Here is a 20,684-nt window from a genome sequence, read left to right on the forward strand (position 1 = left end):
TATTCATTACAGCGGCTGTGATGCTGCCATTATGCAACCCCTTTTAACGCCGCATTTCAAAGGTATAGCCTGTTAAACCTCGACAGCTTGTGTTGCATTCAAAATTTCTGCCGGAGCTAAAGTCAGATGTTTATTTGAATAGGGCGAGCGGCACGGTGTATTCAGAGCTGTCTAAGATGTTAATGCTGTTTCTAAGCAGGGCCTGAGATAAGCCCGGGAGGTAGAGTCGACATTGCAAATAAAGATGGATAGACGATAGCTTCTTTTAAGTCAGACTGGCATTTTCTCTTTATCTAAGCCTCTGTGTGATCAGATTGGACTGGCAGTTGGCATAACATTGCAACAAAGCTCACGAATTGTAGCAAGAGGAAAATCTCTTCCATTCTAAAACAAAGGGACAGAGGGATGAAGTTGCATTTGTTCATCTTTGTGGGTTCACTATCAACTGAAATGTTTTAGTTTTGAGATCTTAAGATGCAAACAGCACACAGCAGTAGGGATGGGCACCGTTAAACGGTTCCTACTTGGAACCGACCGAAAAGCTCCGGTCGGGGGCGGTATCGAAAAATTTTAATTCTTTCGGTGCCAACTTTCGGTTCTTTTTCTCTCCAGACGTCAATATGTGACCCGCAGTGAGTCTCAAAAAAGCTACATGAACGTGTGCGCAGATACTGACCCGCTTCAGCGCAAATGGAGCGAAGCAAAGATATATTTTATAGATGTAACTTATAGCGAAGCAAAACTTGCTAAACTTTTGTAATACAGATGACAGAGCCGCGGTCTGCGTCAGGACTGAGACAGGACGTATACTACACCGGTTGTAAAACCCAGAGCTAAACAAAACCAGTTATAAACCAGGACTAAACCAGGACTGAAGAAGAAACTTGAGCTTTAGTCAAAGTGAAAAGCAAAAAAGAGCAGTGACAAGAAAGACGTGTTTACCTTTAGCGACAGACCCACGGAGGCTGAGCTTACGTGCTCTTGTTTACAACTTTACAGCAGCTGCAGCGACAGGAATATCCAAGATGGTTTGTTGAAAGCGAGCGCTCACTCTGTATTAGACATTGATGGTGCAGTTTTGGTAAATTTTCAGTGGCAGAGTGAGCGCTCACACCATGCAAGGATCTTTGAGTGTGAAGTTGCTTTCGCTTCGTCGAACAGCGCAGTGTGTTTAGAAAAGTTTAGCTGAAAGAAAACCATGTCCTGATGTGGATCTGTCCTGTCTCTGCAGCTTAAGAGGTAATAACGTCCTTTCTTTCTCTTTATTACTGCTTAAGTGGAAATTGTGGAAATTGTGCTCAAAACACGAAGTCACAGGCGACGCTGCTGCTCCTGTGTAGCTTCTGCTGTGCCGTTTTAGGATTTTTTCCTGAACTATACTTTTTTATACACGTCATTTTTATTGAATTAAAATAACATAGGTATCGAAAAAAGTACCGTTAAGGCACCGGAACCGAAAAGCAGGTATCGTTAAAGTACTTGGTATCGAAAAAAAACGAACGGTACCCATCCCTACACAGCAGTCTACATTTTTTCCACATATTGTAGCTTTTACAATATTCTCCATTGGGTAGAAGGATTTTACCCAACTACAAGGAAAAAAGGAAGGTGCTGGAGCCTTAAAAGCATCGGTTAAAGCCACACTTTAGAGCATCCAAGGTCATACTGCTACCTTCTCAAACTCTTAAAGGAACAGGCCACTGTTTTTCCATACTGAGATATGTTCTTACCTGAGCTTAGACGAGTTGATGCGTACCTGTCTGGTCTTTGTGCATGGGCTCAATCATGCACAATATAATCAAGGATTGGGCAGCCTCTGGTCAAGCAAAGCAGCAACAAATTTCATATTTTCTTCTATTTACTGGGTAGAGTATTGTGCAGTGTGGCTTTAAAGATCCTGCTCAGAACACCCCCAAGACTGAAGTTAAAAGAACAGTCTTTCCAAGGCTTTGTGTGCGTCGTCTTTGCAAGAGAAAAAGCAGATCTGTTTGGTCTTAAGTAGACTGCATTTGAGCTTAGCGCCTGCAAATGTATTCAGGTCCCAGTCAAAAGAACTATGTGGGCTGTAACACCCCGAGAATCTACATTGAGCGACTTCTTTCTCCACGTTTCCTTCTCACCATGTTCCGACCTTTTGTTCTGCATTCTTCAGGAAACTCTAAATACCAAGCAGAAAATCCAGGCACCTGTTTTAACTGTTTACATCAATCAGCCAGCGCACCTTGATGATTACCACTTGCTTTTTGACATTTAGAAGCACATTTTTGGCTGAGGACGATTCCATAAGCTTTTGTAGATAAGACCAATTCTCGCTAAATCTATTGCTTCGGGATGTGGCTTTTGTGGCCCAAAGTCCCAGTTATTGTGGCATTTTGAATAAGACTTTCTGAAGCCTGAGGCGGGTAGATTTACAAACATTTGGATGAACAGGGTGGATGGAGCTTACCATTATGACCACTGGCAGAATAGATTGTGATGCTGTGAAAATTTGACGACTGAGAATGGGCATCTCCATAAGTTTAGTACTTGTGGAGTGTTGCCTTTCTGCAGAGGTCAGTATCTGTCACAAATGGCTTAAGGATGAACAACTTTGACTCTTTCATTGTTTGAAAAAAAAAAAAGAAAATCAGTGTTAAAGCCTCATCCATGCTGTTTGCAGATGATGTTGTTCTGTTGGCTGCTTGTCAGGCATGTCCTATTGGGACGACGCCTCCTGGAAGACCCCAGACACGCTGGTGAGACTATGTCTCTGAGCTGGCCTGGTGTCGCCTCGCTGTCCCCCCAGAACAGCTGGAGGAGGTGTGTGTGGATCGGGAAGTCTGGGAATCTCTGCTGAGACTGCTGCCCCCGCAACCCAGCCCCGGAAAGAGCGGAAGAAAATGGATGGATGGATGGAGGGAGAAAGCCTTTAACTACATTTTAGTCGGGGTAGAGATCAGACAAGTCGTCCCCTTACAATTATAAGGTTCCCTTCTATCTACGCTAGTAGATACGCGAGTAGTTCTGAGATCTGTAAGTTTAAAGTTTTAACCACTCACAGAATGAAGTGGAAATGGGTACATAAAAAAAACTGTACAAAATGGGAACAATGGGGCGAATAACTAAATTTCAAAATGTCAGCAAGAACCTTATAATTCTAAGGGGACGAAGTGTTACACCTCATTCATTTGTATACAGTTGGCGAAGAAGCATTGGAATCAGCATGCACCAACATCATCCAACCTCTGTTGTACAAATGCCCTCCATATTGTCCCTCCCTTAGAGCCGCTTACACTGTAAAATGAGGCCTGCAGGAGTACAAAAGGCGTCCCCGAGTAGTGCTGGGCTGTGTAATGAAATTGGTCAAGCAGGGTTTTTTTGGAAGGAGGTTGTGTCCTTTTTGTTAGTGATACAGTTAAGCTTTGTTTCTTTTCTATATTAAACCCACTCCAGCTCCCATAATGGAGGCTGTGCGGACGCAGATAAAGACCAAGCAATTAAACTGTCACGCTGCTATTTTCTGTTGACTATTCTTCCTTTAATGTCAATCACCGGTCTGTTCGGCGGATTGCAGCAGGTACAATTTTCCCTATTGTGTTTCTTTGTATTGAAGGATGTACAGTTCGGTGCATAGGTCACATTTATGAGGGACAAAGGAAGATTAATCTGTGCGCATAAACACACTTTATAACAAAGATGAAACATTTCAAAGTAGAAGCCGACAGAAAGCCCTCGTCTTGTAATTCAAAGATATTTTAAGTTCAAGGGTATCTAGGCTCTATTTATTGGATTGTTGGTTTCTAAAGTCAACAGTTTAGTGATTCGTCTGTTGATGTGTTAAAGGATGGCACTGTTTTAGTCCTCTCTGTGATATGAATTAGTTCCTTTTTCATGTCTTCCTTTTCGAGTAAGCAGCCATGTTTGTTTTCATATGATGGACAATCAATTTCTCTGATTGGCTAAGGGCAATCCACCTGTCAATCACGCATGCCCATCAGAAATCAAGAAATCTACATGTCTTTCTAAAGAAGAGGGAAACTGGCATAAGATTATAAAATTTAACCAACTATTTCTCTGCTAACGTTTCACACGGTATTAAAGCAAGGTTATTTCATTAGTGAACGTGGCAATGGGGTTTCCATTTGGCGTTAATTGGTCTCTCAATGGGTCAATGGCAGCCCATTCTGTCGCCAATGAAAGACACATTCTGTGCGAACATGTGCGGTGCATTTTTCAGCGCGTATCAAATGAGCTGACGCCTACTCTCAATCCGAGCCCTAATTGTGTTTGCCGTTTTTTTTTTTTTATTTACAGCTGAATGCCTGCTCCCACGTACGCAAATTTGGTTGCCATTCTTACCGTGCCACAATCCGAAACAGATTCAGATAATTGTTCCTGTCCTCCTACATGTGCAGCGGCAACGCATAATAACAAGAATCCATATAAAACAGAGCGCATGGCAAAAGTTATAGCGGACGTTGAAATATGGAGAAATTGAGCGTTTATTCAGTGCATTTTAAGGGAAAATGTAGGCAAAGGTCAGTGCGCCAATTTGTGATAGGTCAAAGATACCAACGGCAACGCAAGACACAATATTACGTCAATAAAATTCTTTAGCATTTTGAGAAAAACAAAACAAAATGCCTTCTGGTCCAATTCGACATTTTACTCACACAATAAAAGAGTTTGTGTTCAAAGACATGTAAAAGAAAAAATCAAAAGTCTGTGTCCTTATTGAGTCCCAAGTGATGATAAATAGAAAGCGTTTTTCAACACTAGTGTAACATCTGGATGTCGGATGCCAAAGACGATCGCCTTAAAGACAAACAAAATAATTTTCCACATTTTCCAACATAGACTTACTTTCTGTGAAACAATATTTGACAAAAATGCAACAAAGAAGCAACAAAGAAGCAACAAGACAGCATCACAAACATGCCAGAAAATTTACTTGAAACGGAGATATTTAGGCATTTGCCTCTTCCCATAACAATAGTACCTGTCCAGAGAGCATAGAGGAGGAGAGAGGAGTTAATCAGAAAGGAGAGTGTAGAATGAAACTGTTTTCACGTACGGAGAGCTTAGAGTCTCACCTTTCAAACGAGCCATGTGTCCATAGTTATAACACAGAATACACTGTTGTGCTACAAATATCATCAAAATTGTCTTGATCGTTGGCACTCTATAGCTAAATCCCAAAACAGCGCGGCACTCAATATGTTAAAGAGTGACAAAGAGGATGAAGAACGATGAAGGATGAAGAAAACAAAACAAAAAACACTGTGACAACGCAGCAAAAAAAGTTATTCAGCTCCAGTTGAGAAGCTTTAAGATTTGGGTATGAGTTGGAGAAAATGCCCTTGGTTAAAGGGACTATACAGAGTTTAAAAATGTTAAAATTATGTATTTTCCCTCCCCCTACATGTTCCTATGTCCTAATGTGTAGAATGAGCCCAGACCGGTTCACCACAACTGCCTCTAAAATCCTGCACTGTCACTCAAAAAGGTGTTAATTTGGGTCCGAAGTGCCGTCATGCACAAGCTTAATATTGAAGGTGCAGTTACACGTATGGCCTTAGGTGGCAGTAGTGAGTATAAAATGGCTAACTTGCATCTAGCCCCTTTAAGGCGGGTGGGTAAGAGATTAAAGGCCTTCTTATAGAAAGGAGTTGATTCTGTATATCAAAAGTGCCACATGAACAGCGTTTGACCCAAAGTTTAAAAAAGCACCTGAGCACTTCCCGTCTCCCAGGAACTCCTTTTGACTAATCAGATTTCACAACTTCACAAGGTCGCAGCCTCACGCTTCCCTTTCCCCGCGCCCTGATCGCAAATTAAGATTCACCCGAGCGTCTGTTCCACAGTAGAGGGACCCGCGAAGCCTGCAGCTGCTGGGTTTATGAAGGCTACATTGGAAGAAGACGGACTGAGCGACACGACAAAGCAGGACTGGGATAAATATAGAAAATAGATTAGAAGGAAAACTAGAAAGAAGAGGGATTTCTTTTGTTTTAAAGCAGGAAGCAGTCATTTCTTGAGGAGGCAACTGTCAGTACGCTAGTTGTTTGGATTTGGCTTCCATTTGCTTCAGCTCTAATCTCTTTATTTACCAAAGTTTGCAAAACTTTCAAGAAAAATAAATGTTTTTTTTTGTGGTAGATTTTCTCAAAGGATTGTGCTGCTGTGATTACAAAGAGTAGAAACGCGGTGAATCACAAAGGAGGAACAGGGCTTTGTTTGCTATACCAAATGCAGTAACAAAATAACATGAAATGACAACGTGGCTTTTGATTCAAGGATTTTCCGGCGAACAAGTGAGAGCGTAGGTGATGAAAGTCGCCATTTTCTTCGGTAGAAACTTTGCTTAAAAGAAAGCGATGTAACCTGATGTTCTCCTCAGTGCACACATGAGACGATGCTGCTTATATGAGCGTTTATTCTTCGCTGAAATTGTAGTTTTTCCTAATAATTTAGTGCCTTTCCCTTCTGTCCTTGCGTTGGCCCTTCCTCGTCGGCCTCTTCTCCCCCTCACTTAGTCACAGGCGATTTTCCAGCCGTTTAATCCTGATTAAGTCTTCAGAGTCCCAGCTGACACCATGCCGCTTCAAATCGCTCTGTGTGGACTTGAGTGGATATAGTGGCCCCAATACTCACCGGGCACAGACACTGGGCACTGATGGTATAAGCTGGCATATAGGGCAATTATATCTGTCTGTTTAGCTTATGTATATGCGCAAACACTACGAAACAAATGAGAGTGGATAAAGGGGAAACCACAATCTGTAGCACAACACTTGGAGTTGCCTTCCGTGTAAAGACGCCTTTTACAAAACATGGCAATCTTTTCCGGACCTCCTGCCTTGGTATTTGGTGGATCACTTCATGAGCGCCGATTAAAAGGCTAGGTAGACAAACATGGATAAAAAGTTAAGACCGCGACTAACCCAATTTGACACGCCCTAAAATAGAGGTCTAAATGTTGACAGCATTAGATGAAAATACTTTTTAAACCTCTGGGATGGAGGAGACGGAAAATAGAGCAATTTAGATGGAGCAGAAAGCAAGGTCCTGGCTTTGTCTCCCCGCCGAGTCTAGTGGTGCATTAAACAACCTCATTTCCCTCTGAAATTACTTAAGAGCAAAGCCAGCGCTCACCTGCTTTTTATGTCTGCCCAGTCGTAAAAAGAGCCATTCGAGCTCGAGAAAAAGAACCCAAAACAATCATTATTTCTCCCAACACAAAGACGCTTTCCATTTGGTTGGATGCAACAATATAAATTCTAATTTAAGTTAGCAAATGAGAGGCTAACTTTCAATCCGTATTATGTCTCATAATCAATTTCAAAGAGTGATGAATTAAGACTAAAACCATGCGCCTTATTTTTTTCAAATTTTCAAACTGTGAAAGTAAAGGAGCACGACTCTCACACCATACATTACTACTCTGTTCCCATATTATATATTCCTAAGAAAACACAGTATCAACATTTCCTTATTACATTCCTTGAAATGAATCATGAAATACATTATGCGTGCATAGTGCATAATGACCACAATAACCAAGTAAATACACTGTAAGGAATCAAGCCATTTCCGTGCTATTACTGTTCCTTCACGACTCTACCTAATAAATATTTCTTGTCTGCATTAAACACCTCTAACTTTCCCCACTCACAAAGTTGTTTACAAACTTGGGCACAGGAAGCAGTTATTAAAAGTGATGTGAATGATCGGCGGCTCGGATCGGCCGCTGTTGTACGAGTGTGTAAAGCTGTCAGTGATAAAACAGGACGTACATTGAGTTAATTTACATCCCGCCTCAGTGATCAGTCAGCCTCGAAACAAGTAAACAGCCAATATAGCTGTCACTGCTTTATTATCCATCATCACTGGACCATCCTCCTGGATTCTGGAAACATGGATTCGGCTGACTCATTGTACAATCCATTACTTTAGGGGAAACACTGCAGCAAAACATTTTTTTCCATCTATTTCAGGTTTTGGGCCAAATTTGTCTCCATATAAACTTTCACCTGGAAACGGAAAAAAAATAACACATCTTAACAATAACATGTTATTTACAGATTCAATGTTTCGCAATAGATATTTTTTTTTTTTTGGGGGGGGGGGGCAAATGGTAATTTCAACACATTTCTCACATTGCAACAATATCTCCACATAAGTAGCACCTACAGACTGCAAACTTGGATACATGCATGTAAACACGCCAATTTCCATCTGTTGGCCCCCACTCACATTCTCAAACACACTCTCACTCACCCTGGCCTATTGTACATGTTTTTAGTGGTAGGGGGGAACCCGGCGTACCCAGAGGAAACCTACACAGACAAGGGGAGAACATGCAAACTCCACACAGAAAGGCCCGTCCAGGTGGGAATCGAAACTGCCACCTTCTAGTTGTGCTAACCGCCTAAACATTACCAGACTAAACATTATTTTGAAAGGTTTTCTCATAGGCTTTTTTTTATATCTAGTTCCTAACCTGATTTATTGAGTTTTGAAAGTCAAAAACTTTATATAAAACATTATAAAACTAGATAAGATATTCAAAATCCCCTCTGAAAACATCTTTGGAACTCATTTTTCAACAAAAGAAAACCATATATTTAAAGCAACCGACTAAATTCTTCTACATTTTTAGGCATAAAAGGCCTTATTTTTATATGAAAGCATAAACTGACAGAAATCTTGCAACACATTTTTTTCTCATATTTATGTCGGTCATCTACAGCAAAAGTTTCAAGTTGATATCTCTAAATTTGAAAGGTTTCCCTATTCACCTGCAGTGTCTCACCTTAAAGCCACATTGCATTTTGCACCGTTATAAAGCTCAAAATAATTAAAACATCAGACACAGACAAGGCTATTTTTGCAAAGTGCTATCAAAATAAAACATTTGGAAGAGGACCTAAATCTGACACATGCAGTATGACTTTATGACCTTACATTTTATGGTATTTAATCTTCTGAGAAAATAGTTGCAGAAAAAGCTAGTCTTTGCATGACAGCTACTACACTAATTTAGCAAAGTATGTGCAATCATTTCTGATCTATTCGGCCATTTCCAGAGCTCGATAAAGTCAACATTGTTAACATGGCGCATTATTAGGATTGCATATGCATGGACAAACAGGTCTAAATGCACACTAGGAGTAATTACAAGCCTGTTGGTGTGATTAAGCAGCATGAGAGTGCTTGTTTAGAGCTGTGAAATGAAACCGAGATCAGCCGATAACACCCGCCCTCCCTCCCAAGACACACATTAGAGGCATTTGTACCACTGTGTCTAAAGTTCTCATTCCTCCCACTGATAAGTCCGAGATGAGATGGATTTCCTGTCTCCTCGCTCGCCTCTTTGTCGAAAAATAAATAAATGAAATGGAATAAAACGTTGGCAGACTGGTCCGGGATTAGTGGGTCTCTCCGACTTTGAAACATGATGCAAAGCTCGTGAAAGGCTAAGGCCCGGAAATCAGAGGAAGCAGCGATTCATTTCTCGACCCGAAGTCCTGCCCTGATGGGATCGATAGGAAAGCAGGGGGAGGGAGGGAAACACAAGTGATGGACAGATAATCGGATGAGAGCGCGGACAGGTGAGAGTCTTGAGCTCGCTGGGAACAAGTGGGTCAGTCGTATATCAATCAGCTTTTCAATTACGTCTAAAAGTATCAATGCGACTATGAAGAGGGGTTAGTGAGTTCAGACAAAATACTGTCAATTTACGAGAATCTAGTAAGGATACCTTTCAAAACAGTACATTGCAACCTCCCAAAACCATATTCGCCTTTCCAATAATCCCTTCAAGACATTTTCTAGCTATTCCTCATGTCGAGTAACACACTATTTACAGAGAGCCCTATTGTGGCTATAATGCTTTTTAAATTAAACCTTGAAACACCATTTGTGGCAGTCTAGCCTTTTGCTTCACTCTCAACAGCTCTCACAAATCATTTTCTCTCATGTACTTTGTGGTTTTCGTGAATACAACAAAAGGAAGCTACGCTATTCACGCGCCTGGCTGTGGGTCGATCAATTTTTTAAAACCAAAAAGGAAAAAGAAATAACAGGCAGTGGACCTTAAACTGCAGAGCATCCAGGGAGAATAGATGCACAACTTTCCTATGGAGGTCAAAAGGGCGCGTTTGCTTGACAAATACGGACACGCACGGGTGGGCACGATGTTTGGCCATGAGTGGGGGAAAAAAAAAAACAATGCGAGAATTGAAAGGCTTGACATGACTGAACAAGGATGAAAATAAACTGCTTAGTAGTCAGGCCTGCGTGTTTCACAAGCGCCGGAGTGTGTAGTGCAAGTCGGCTGTACATGGCTGCCTCAGCTTCTCTATGTCTTATCACACACAATGGAAAGATACGGGGTCATTCAGATCAGATCGCACATTCAAATGCATTTCAAAATAAAGATTGCACAGAGTTCAGGAAGTTCTATGTTGTTGCAGTAGTTGTACAAGGGCTGAATACTTACCAGATTTTCCTTTTCATATTGGTTTAGCGTCGGTGAGGTCCAAAAGCGTTATGAACCCACAGTAGGTGCACTTAACCTCTTACCTGCTATCCACCACCTGGAAGTAGTGTTTTACTCACACAGATATTACACATATAGTCAGAAACTATAAGGTCTTAGCTTTCATATGAGGCATTGCACCGGTCTATATAACAAAAACGAAACAAAAACTTGATAGACAAGCAAAGAAGTCAGCTTTATTTTTTATTTTTTTATTTATTTTTTTAGTTTAAAGGCAGTAAAACCCACACACTTTATACACTTTTCTCACTAGTTATGCCTGGTGAACACTGTGATTTTGTTTTGTCTAGTAAGATTTCAGATGCCACATTACAGACGTGGGGATGGAAACATCGTGAGATGCTCTCGTCTCTGCTGTGCGCTGGTTCAAAGTAAGAGACAATTGAAGCAACAAACAAGTTTTATCGTAGCAGTTTCAGGCTTCAGAAGGCGTGTGTTTAGTCGAGGCAAGTTTATTTCTGTGGAAAAGTGCAGAGAAATGTGGACCCACTCATGCTCGGCCTGTGTTGCTGTGACTCTGTGGTGTGTGAGCTGATGTGTTGACGAGACACTGACAGAGATCCTCTCTGCAGCGAGATGAGGCTCACTCTACGACTAGCCAATCAGGACGCAGAACGCTATGCACGTATGGCATTCATACGTTGTAAAAAAGCATGCAAAATTGTACAACAAAAAAAGCGAGGGACCACTGCATCACAATAAAAAAATTAAAAAAACATGCTCTCCAAGCTCCAAGAGAAGCTTTTAGATTCAGGTAAAGCCGAAATGGAGAACATGTGCTTGTTTAAGTCGGGGGTTAAGAGGTTAATAAAGGATCAGTAAGTTCTGATCAAATTTCAAAAGGTTTCAAGGAGCAATGACTTCTTTCTTTTTTAGGGGTATCCTAGTAAAATGTAATTTCTCAACCCAAGTGACACTCATGAGTATTTAATCCATGGTGTAGTCAGCCAAATAATGTATTTTTTTTTTTAATATTAATAGCCCTGACCGTGGAATAATTCATTTCGGCCATTATTTCTCATATTAAATGACCGTCTGCATTGAGAATGAAAGTATAATGTATTCACAGCTTATAGCGCTACTGTCCTCTAGCTTCTTTACAAGATGAATCACTGTTTTATGCAGATACATTGACTTTATTACTTATGCAGTATTCATGCAGAACTGGAATATCAAAAAGATATAATAATCATACATCTGGAACTATTGGTGAGGGACAGCGAGTTAAATATGTAAGATCTAACATTATGCTTTACTCTGGCTTTTACGACTGCACACCTCAGCCTTGTTGTTTTTTGCAGTTTAACTTAATAATGTATAGGTCAGGAAAATACATCTAGGTATTAAGATATTTTAAAATGCAGAGATGCAATTTAGTCTAAGTTTGGTCCTGTTTTGAGAATAGTTTCCCTTGTCTGGATTAGTTCTGGCTGAGGACAGGCTGTGATCCTGGTCCTTTGTCATGTAAAGCTAATTAGTAGATTACTATTAGTCCACATTTAGTTCTTAAGTTTGACTTCAAAAGGCCATTATTTCCTACAGCATGAAAAGTGAAGCCTACAAAAGTAATCCTTTCCTATTATGGACCGCTTGGCAGTCCGCTTGGCTTATAGGAACCAGGAAAAGTGAAAGTGAAAGACTTTTCAAAGGCGAACTCCAGACTGGGAAAAACTCCTTATAGTGCACTCACACACACTCTTTAACACGCAGAGAATTTATCTATAGAGTGAAATGGGTTTAACACCTCAGGTCACCTCAAAACTCCACAGACGCACCTGAAAGATGAGCCGTAATGAAAGTGAACTGCCTTGAGCCGAGCCAGCGGTGTCACAAAATGACTTGTGAAAGAGGCAAACCCTGCCAAAAACACATCTAAAAATCTCACTTCGGTGAACTACACAGATCGAATGGAGCGTCTTAAGAGAGCCATTTGACATAAACAACAGCCATTTCAACACTTACTTTGGGTGATAGACAAGGAGAACCATAGAGAATACCATAGATGATAGGTATAGAAGCCAAAGAGGAGTTATTTTTTCTCTTTGATTACAGTTATTAAACAAAAAGTTCACACCAAAAAAAAGGTCACACAATCATATTTTGTTGGATCTCCTTCAGTTGTGATAACGGCACAGATTAGCTGTGGTATTGTCTTGATAATAATAATAACAATAATAATCATAATCATAATCATAATCATAATGCATTGGTTTTATATGGAGCTTTTCTGGACACTCAAAGATGCTCACATTGCACTAGTCATTCACTCCATACTTGGTGGTGGTAAGCTACTATTGTAGCCACAGCTGCCCTGGAGTAGACTGACGGAAGAGAGGCAACCAGTCTGCGCCATCAGCCCCTCCGACCACCACCAACCACTCACTCACTACATTTGCCAGGCTTCCTGGTGTTACCAAACGGTCTCCCATCCAAGTACCGACTAGGCCCTTCCCTGCTTAGCTTCCAAGGTCTGACAGGATTGGGCAGAGCAAAGACGGTATAAGCCAGAAGTGTTGCCTAGATGAGATGTGAACATTTATTAGTTCATTAAAACATATCCTGAATTATCCCCAAAGTATATGAGACATATTAATATTCATTACAAAGTGTCTAGTGCATACATCTTCCATCTTCTTCCCACACAAACAAATCCCCTGTACAGCAGGTGCATTGGCCACTTGTCACTTCCTTCATCTTGATTGGCCTTTTGCCTTCCTCCCGGAGCGCCTCTATCCATCTTTCCTTACAGCCTCCCACCTTCCCACCTACAGAGATCCCTCCTTCCCCGCCTCCTTCACTCTCCCGCTTTCTGCGTGTGGACGCATGGCATTTAGACACCTCTCTCCTTCAGTTTCTCCTCCTTTGGCTAACGCCGCTAAAGTGTGCGCGGCGGGAGATAAACAGGGCTTTGTGAAAATGCCAAACATAATTTCGAGCAACTTAAGAGTCAAGCGAGTTACTTCAACTTTCCGATTTCTGTTGGCATCTGAAAGGTTGTGCTAATTTTAATGCGCAGATCCATCATCATAACATGTCTTTTAGAGAGACTTGATCCACCATGCAAAATCAACTTTTTCTGAACTTTTAAGCAATAATTCTCTCCTCAAAAAGTATTTTGCTTTGCTTATGCAGTATTTTGTAATCCTGTTCACTTTGGTCACTTCTTCTGCTGCTCAATGGTCCGATCTTTACTTCCTGGATTAAACCTTATTTATTTGTGCATTTTTAAGCTCAGAAACCATCACCAAACTAGTTCTGCGCACAAAAGTGTGCTCTCCACAAAACCTTGGATTTGGTGGATTGATGTTAGATGAAGTTACATAGCTTTACTGTTTTATAATGTGTCATTCACACTATTGTCTGCAGGGGGCCCTACAGGCTGTTCGAAAATCCTGTTCAGCCCAGTCTTTCAATGTATTTTCTTTACAGAGACATTTACGTTTAAAAACTTAGGCTTAAAATGCCTCTAAATTACAGGAAAAGAGCAGATAAAATGCTCTTTTGTGCTTTATCAAGGCCTATGATCAGGAAATAGGTGGGAGAGCTGTAATTGTATCTTCCCGCAAACAATATTGAAGCTCGCTATTATTTCATGTAACAGAAGAAGACAGAGAGTTCACAGAGTTTGAAAGGTGTAATGGCATATCTAAACTTGAGTAATAGTTGAACGTGTGGCTGTGGTTGCTGAGTGAAGGTCATCGCCCGCACCATAATGTGTCTCGAAGGGCACAGGCACTTTTAACAGTAAGCCTAAGCAAAGGCTGGATCTGGTTATATAGTGATGGTAAAGTTATTGATTGTGTATGTAAGCAACAAAGCCAGACTGGATGCTATTCAAGTGTAAAAAGTGATCACATAAAACAACAGTCTGTGTTAAGTAAAGAAAAGAGGAGTCTACATAAGCTCCAGGTCATTCAGGTGTGTCCCAGAGATAAAGCTGAACAAAAGTAGAAACTGGACAAGGTTTAAAACATTGCTGGGAGCGCCCACAAGTACCGTAGGCTGGGGGCTCTTGCTTGCAAATCAGGTGCTCATCAAAAAGAAAGAAAGAAAACAAATGTAACAAATGAGAAGGAATATGGCGAGTCAATCATATACAAATGTGAAGTTCTGTGTTGTTGTGACTCGTGCACGAAAGGACAAGAAGCGGTCGATGGGATTATCAATCACTGCAAACATTTAGCACTCTCCCACTCCATCAGACGACAAAATTAATCTATTAAACCTGCTCTGACAACCTGTACAGAGCACTCAAGTTAAATGACAAATTACAGTGGAGAACACCCTGGTTTGACTCACAAGTTCACCTCATCAAGGCTAATTTGCGGCAGACGAAGGATCCATTTTCCTGGATTCATACCTCACTCAAGACTGTATGAGATCAGGGACACGAAGCGATATTTGCTTATTTGTTCTGCTTTTGTCTGAATTCTGATTAAAACTAGACCTGGAAAAACTACTAAAACAGGCAGTGTTGTCAAATGAAGGGCAAGCCCTGCGTCATTGAGCATTTAAAGACACAGAACCAATAAGTCCATACTCTTGTTTCTTTTGTTGACACTTGGTTTACCATGAAAAAGGAAACTGGCCGCGAGGCACTTAGGCGGATGCTAAGTGAGCCGCTGTGTAGAAGGCAGCCATAAATTAGACATATGTAACAGACACTACACGGCTATAAATAACTGCAGTGTCTATAGAATGATGTCCTAATGGCAGATTAATCACCCCACACTGTTCAAAAATGTTATTACAATGGCGATACATACAAAAACACTATGCCTAAGAGCTCTAATGCACAATGGACCACTTGAATAATATTTCAAAGTGGACATGTATGATTGATGCTTCAAGGGACTATACAGAGTTTAAAAATGTTAAAAGTAAGTATTTTCCTCCCCCTACATGTTCCAGTAATGTCCAAAAGTGTAGAATGAGCCCAGACCTGTTCACCACAACTGCCTCTAAAATCCTGCACTGTCACTCAAGAAGTTGTTAGGTCCAAAGTGCCGTCATGCACAAGCTTATTATAGAACCTTCACGATTTTGCACATTATGTCTCCTTTAACCTCTTAACCCCCGCCTTAACCAAGTGCGTTTGTTTTGTCCAGTTCAGATTTACCCTAATCTAAAAGGCCAGTGTAACGCCTCATTTGAAAGCTAAGACTTGCAAAACACATCTAAACTGATCTTTTTCCTCGTGTTTCCTCGTAACTTTGACATTTTTTCCATTGCATTTCCACATTTTCATTTGCCTTTGGTGACCTTTCTGTTGCTGTTTTGCTACATTTTTCTCAATTTTCTGTTTTCTTTTCGTCACTATTTTTGCGTCTAATGATACTAGATACTGTCAACTCTCATGCATAAAAATGTGCATAATCATATCCTAAAATACCACACAAGCTGTAAACATGATATATTATCGTCTCATTTTTATATTTTGGGCAAGTTTTTTTTTTAAAAAGGAACATTCGATTTTCCACATTATGTCTCCTTTAAAGGGGCAAGATGGAAGGTCTGGGCTCATTCTACACATTAGGACATTGCTGGAACATGTAGGTGGAGGAAAATACATAATTTAAACATTTTTAAACTCTGTATAGTGCGTTTAATACAGCCTCTAAGCTCATTGCTACATTGCTAAACCAGCCAATTCTTTATTAAGCTACAGCTGTCAGACCAATTTCTAACATTACATAACAATTGGTTGCAAGTTGACAAAAACATTTTCATTAAACAGTTGCAATAATTGGTGCTAAATCCTCCAGAGAAAACGTATTACTTTAATTATCTGCCTTTAGCTTACCATTTCTTCAAAACACAGCTGATTTGTGAACAAAGAGAGCACCTATTGTGCAAATAAATGCTGCTGTTTATCATTCTGGCAGTCAGCTTATTAGCCTTTAGTCACATTAGCATAATAGCCATTCTCCTTGTGTACAATATTACCCATTAATGAAATGCATCAATGAACCCAGCAGCACGAAAAACCACATTAAAAATCTATTTGAAAAGCAGTTACGCGACCACCTTCAAAATCTCTCGAGCTGACACATTATCCAACATGACGTGAATGGACTAGACACGCAACTGTTTTTTAATGTGCCATTTTTAGTGCCGAGAATATCGCTCAATATGCAGCGCAAGCTTGAAACCCTACAGCCTAATATAGAGAGGAGTTTATGCCAAGCACTGAGCGCTAATACTGAGGGTGTAGGCAACAGATGGTCGCGAAGATAAGAGGCTGTGACAAATAAATTCGGCATTCACATACTCCGCAACGTTTTAAAAATTACCATATTTAAAACTTTCTTAGGATAATCAATATCAGCACTTCAGTATTCAAAACCAGACTCCAACAATGGTCCCAAATTTTTCATTCAGACACTAACAATCATGTTCGAATTCACCAAGAATAGTCACGAAAACAACAGCGAGAGGAGTGAAGGCTGCTCCGTCCTACCTTGACCCCTCGGACTCTGAATTCGGCCAGGGCGCGGCTCATCTTGGAGGCGGCGGTGCGCAGGTCTTTGCCGCTCGCGATGACTTTGACGAGGAGAGAGTCGTAGTGAGGAGAGATGACCGCTCCCTGGAAGGCCGAGGCGCTGTCCAGGCGTATACCCATGCCTTCACCGCTTCGGAAGACCTATGGAAAACAGAGACAAGAAATTTGCATGAAAAAGGCAGCTGCGGCTGGATCAACTCCCCTGCAACCTTGGGAGACATATTGGGACAGGACCCCTGATGACGGGATCATTTAGCACAAAATGTCCGCAGGGCAACTTTACAATAAACTAAAAGGTACTGTACTTGACCTAATTTGTCAGCCTAAGATTAAATATATCCATTAAAGTCATTATTAAAGTCGTTAAACCATGGTCAGGTAATCTCAACGGATGTAGGATATTATTCTCAAAGAAATGCAGCTACAGATGGAATTACACCACTGAGACCTCAACTTCTCCCTCTATCTTTAATCTAACCATTTCTAACCTTTCTTCAGAGCTACATTGAAGTGAGATCATTACCCTTACATCCTAAGCCAGAGTTAACCTGGTGCTGAAAGATGACTAGAGGGAGTAGAGGGGCGTAGTGGAGGAGGATGAGAGCAGAGCTAACGTGGGGGAAATGAAAGAGTAGATGCCTCTGAAGTGCTTGGCACCAAAACAGAAAACATGTGAGATGTGTGTGTCCAACGCCACAACATATGGAGACCCCACAGGCCAAAGCAGGAGAATGATGGTTATAACGTACAGTGGCAATGATGATATGGAGGCTACATTTACAATACAGGGACAATACGATGATAAACAGACAGGCAGATCTCTATGACCAGGTGCAGTACTATGGAAATAGGAAAGTCCTTGTTTTGTCTTGCTCTGGTAATACAGCATCTCACTACCAATCTGCGACTTATTTTCAATGCGATCTTTGATAAGAAACTTAAATGTACTGACCTCAAATGATAGGTCTCCCTAGAATTATGACTCATAGCAGTAGCTTAACTAAGGTTTGTTCATAAACCAGAGTACAAATTGATTGACCTCAGAATTGTCACAACAACAATGTAATCGTCACGTTTCACCAAAGCGACAGATTAAAGGGACTGGACACAAGTTGGCCACTTGCTACTCACTACTGCCACCTCAGGTCATACATGTAACTGCATCTTCTATATTAAGCTTGTGCATGACGGCCCTTCGGACCCAAATTAACACCTTTTTGAGTGACAGTGCAGGATTTTAGAGGCAGTTGTGGTGAATAGGTCTGAGCTCATTCTACACCATATTGTTGGAACATGTAGGGGGGGGGAAATACATCATTTTTACATTTTTAAACTCCATATAGTCCCTTTAAGTAGATTAATCTTAATAATAAGCTTATGATCAGGACTTTTGTGTATACAGTTGTACAATTATATCAAATGAAATACATTAAACACAACAGAATATGATGAAATAATTGCATTAACGGCTTGCATTACAAGAGCTAGCACAATTAAGTTGCTGAATTTTATTACAGCTGAAAGACAAAATTGATTTCACATTAATTCATCCAATCGTAGCATCACTATAAGAACACGCACAACTTTAGGCGACTGCAGTGACTGGACATTCATACAATTTTCAGCTGTTGATTAAATATTTCACAGCATGTGTTATTCATGGTTATATCCTTTTTTTTACGCAGATTTCTGAAACGAGAGGCTGAGTAAAAGAGAGCGACTGCTTGTGTTAAGTCGTAAACGCACGAGGGCTTGGCCAGATTAAACTGTCACAGGTTGCACAGCCCACGCAGCATCGAGCTCTTCGCCTGGACCGGCCTACTGTGCAGGACCAAATTGTGATTTGGAATGGGCTCGTTGATTTTAGGGCCATCAACGTTTTAAGTGTTGCTGGAGTAGATCTAAGAGCTCCGATTTGCACTTTCACGCATACACGAGCGCGGGCGTGACGGCTTCAAAGCACTACATACAGCACCTTATATACTGAGGGATGGGAATATAGAAACTTAAGGCAAAATGTTCGCAGTTTGTGAAGATAGAGTTTAAAAGAGTTTTCTGTATAACAGGATTATCCCGCTGACATATACAGTATTACTTGGCGAGATGGCATAAGATTTGTTCTTAGATCATAAAAAGTAGTTTTATGTTCACATAGTCGAAGTAGAAGAAGTAAGATTTTCAGTGTGAAGAGAGAGAGATATTAAAGGAATTTTAAACATTTTAAATATTGAATTGTAAACATAGATTTTCCAGAAAAAGAAACCATATATCCTGCACATTTATTGTAATTATCTTCCATTGCCGTTAGTGTTTACAGAGTGTAACTTGTCACTGTTAATGAACAGGCCCAGATGAACCCTATTTACTGTCTGCAGCTCATTGGCGTCACAGCTCTGAGACCATTCCTTTCCGCTCGTCTTTAGGCGTCTGCAAAGCCTCCTGGGAATAAAAATCTACAGTGTTTGCTTTGGCCCTATTCATTAAATCTTTCCTTACTGTGAACAAGCCGCATTTTCGACTTGTCGTCCCTTCGCGCTGCGGGCTAGGCGTAAATACCAGAGCGAGTGTGTTTAAGTGACTCACTGTCTGTCCAGTGGCTGACCAGCGCTGCTCTTACAAATTGATGTTTAAGACCAAAACCGCGAGATCCCTGAGGCGTAAAAGACAATGCAGCATCAAGATTTAAGGACAGTGCAACAAAAAGCCACTATATTGTGGACACTGACAAATGAAGTGAATAAAAAGCTCATCTCTTCAATGAGGCACCTGTTTGGGGACATGATCTTCAGTCCAATTCACTTCATTTCTATTGCACATTTTACAGAGAGTGCTGCAGATAGTAAAGAACATATAATAAAGGACTTCTATCCCTTGTAAGCCTTTTAGAGATGTTAGATAAAGACATTGCACAAAAACTGATCAGTATTGAAAATATAATTACACCAATTAGCTCGCCACATGCTTACAAATCTGCACTAGAAGCTGAACTCATGACCTTTGCTTCCAAACATTAGGATGCAAACTCCCAGGAACATTTAGTGTGGGTGCATAAGGGACTGTATGACTGACAGCCATGTTTTGCCTATTCCCCATTGCTGCAAATGTGTACTGCTGAGGCTTCATAGGCACAGTTTGCCGATACTTTAATCCACAACAAGTTGCGTGATGAAAGGGAAGGGAACGGATCAGTGGCTCGCTCAAAGGAACTTCTGTTCGCTGACATTTCGCCCTCGTGTTCATGTCTAGCACTTCATGTCATGTCTTCAAACCAGCAGGCCACATAATTATACAGGCTCACATTTCCTGTCTCCATTCCAGCCGGGAACAGGCTTTAACTGATAAGTAAAACCAGTTTTCTCAAAACAAGCGCAGACACTAATTATTTTGTTGACTGATAAAACAAAATAAGTTGCACAAAAACAAAACACTATATTGTGCGCAGTGTCAGGAGCAGTGGGCGAACACAGTGTTCAGAGGCTCATCTCCAGAGGATTCAACCCATTGTGCATGTTTTGGGTTGACAGGAACAGGGAAACAAAAGACAAAGACAAAAACATTGCTCGGCCCAGGAAACAAACTCTTCTGTGATCCGAGAATGCCAACGCCATACTTTGTCACTTTTTTTTTTTTACTTAAAAG

General features: G+C 40.9%; 1 protein-coding gene across 1 annotated transcript in view; it reads right to left on the minus strand.

Annotated features, from left to right (window-relative positions):
* Nucleotides 1-20,684, minus strand: part of LOC306980998 (pyruvate carboxylase, mitochondrial-like) — a 362,010-nt gene that overhangs the window by 165,874 nt on the left and 175,452 nt on the right. Inside the window, exon 12 of the mRNA XM_079580544.1 lies at nt 17,004-17,186. Within this exon, the coding sequence (XP_079436670.1) occupies nt 17,004-17,186 (183 nt within the window). The remainder of the gene's footprint in view (nt 1-17,003; nt 17,187-20,684) is intronic.

The sequence above is a fragment of the Gobius niger genome, assembly GCF_951799975.1.
Source record: "Gobius niger genome assembly, chromosome: 21".
Classification (NCBI taxonomy): domain Eukaryota; kingdom Metazoa; phylum Chordata; class Actinopteri; order Gobiiformes; family Gobiidae; genus Gobius; species Gobius niger.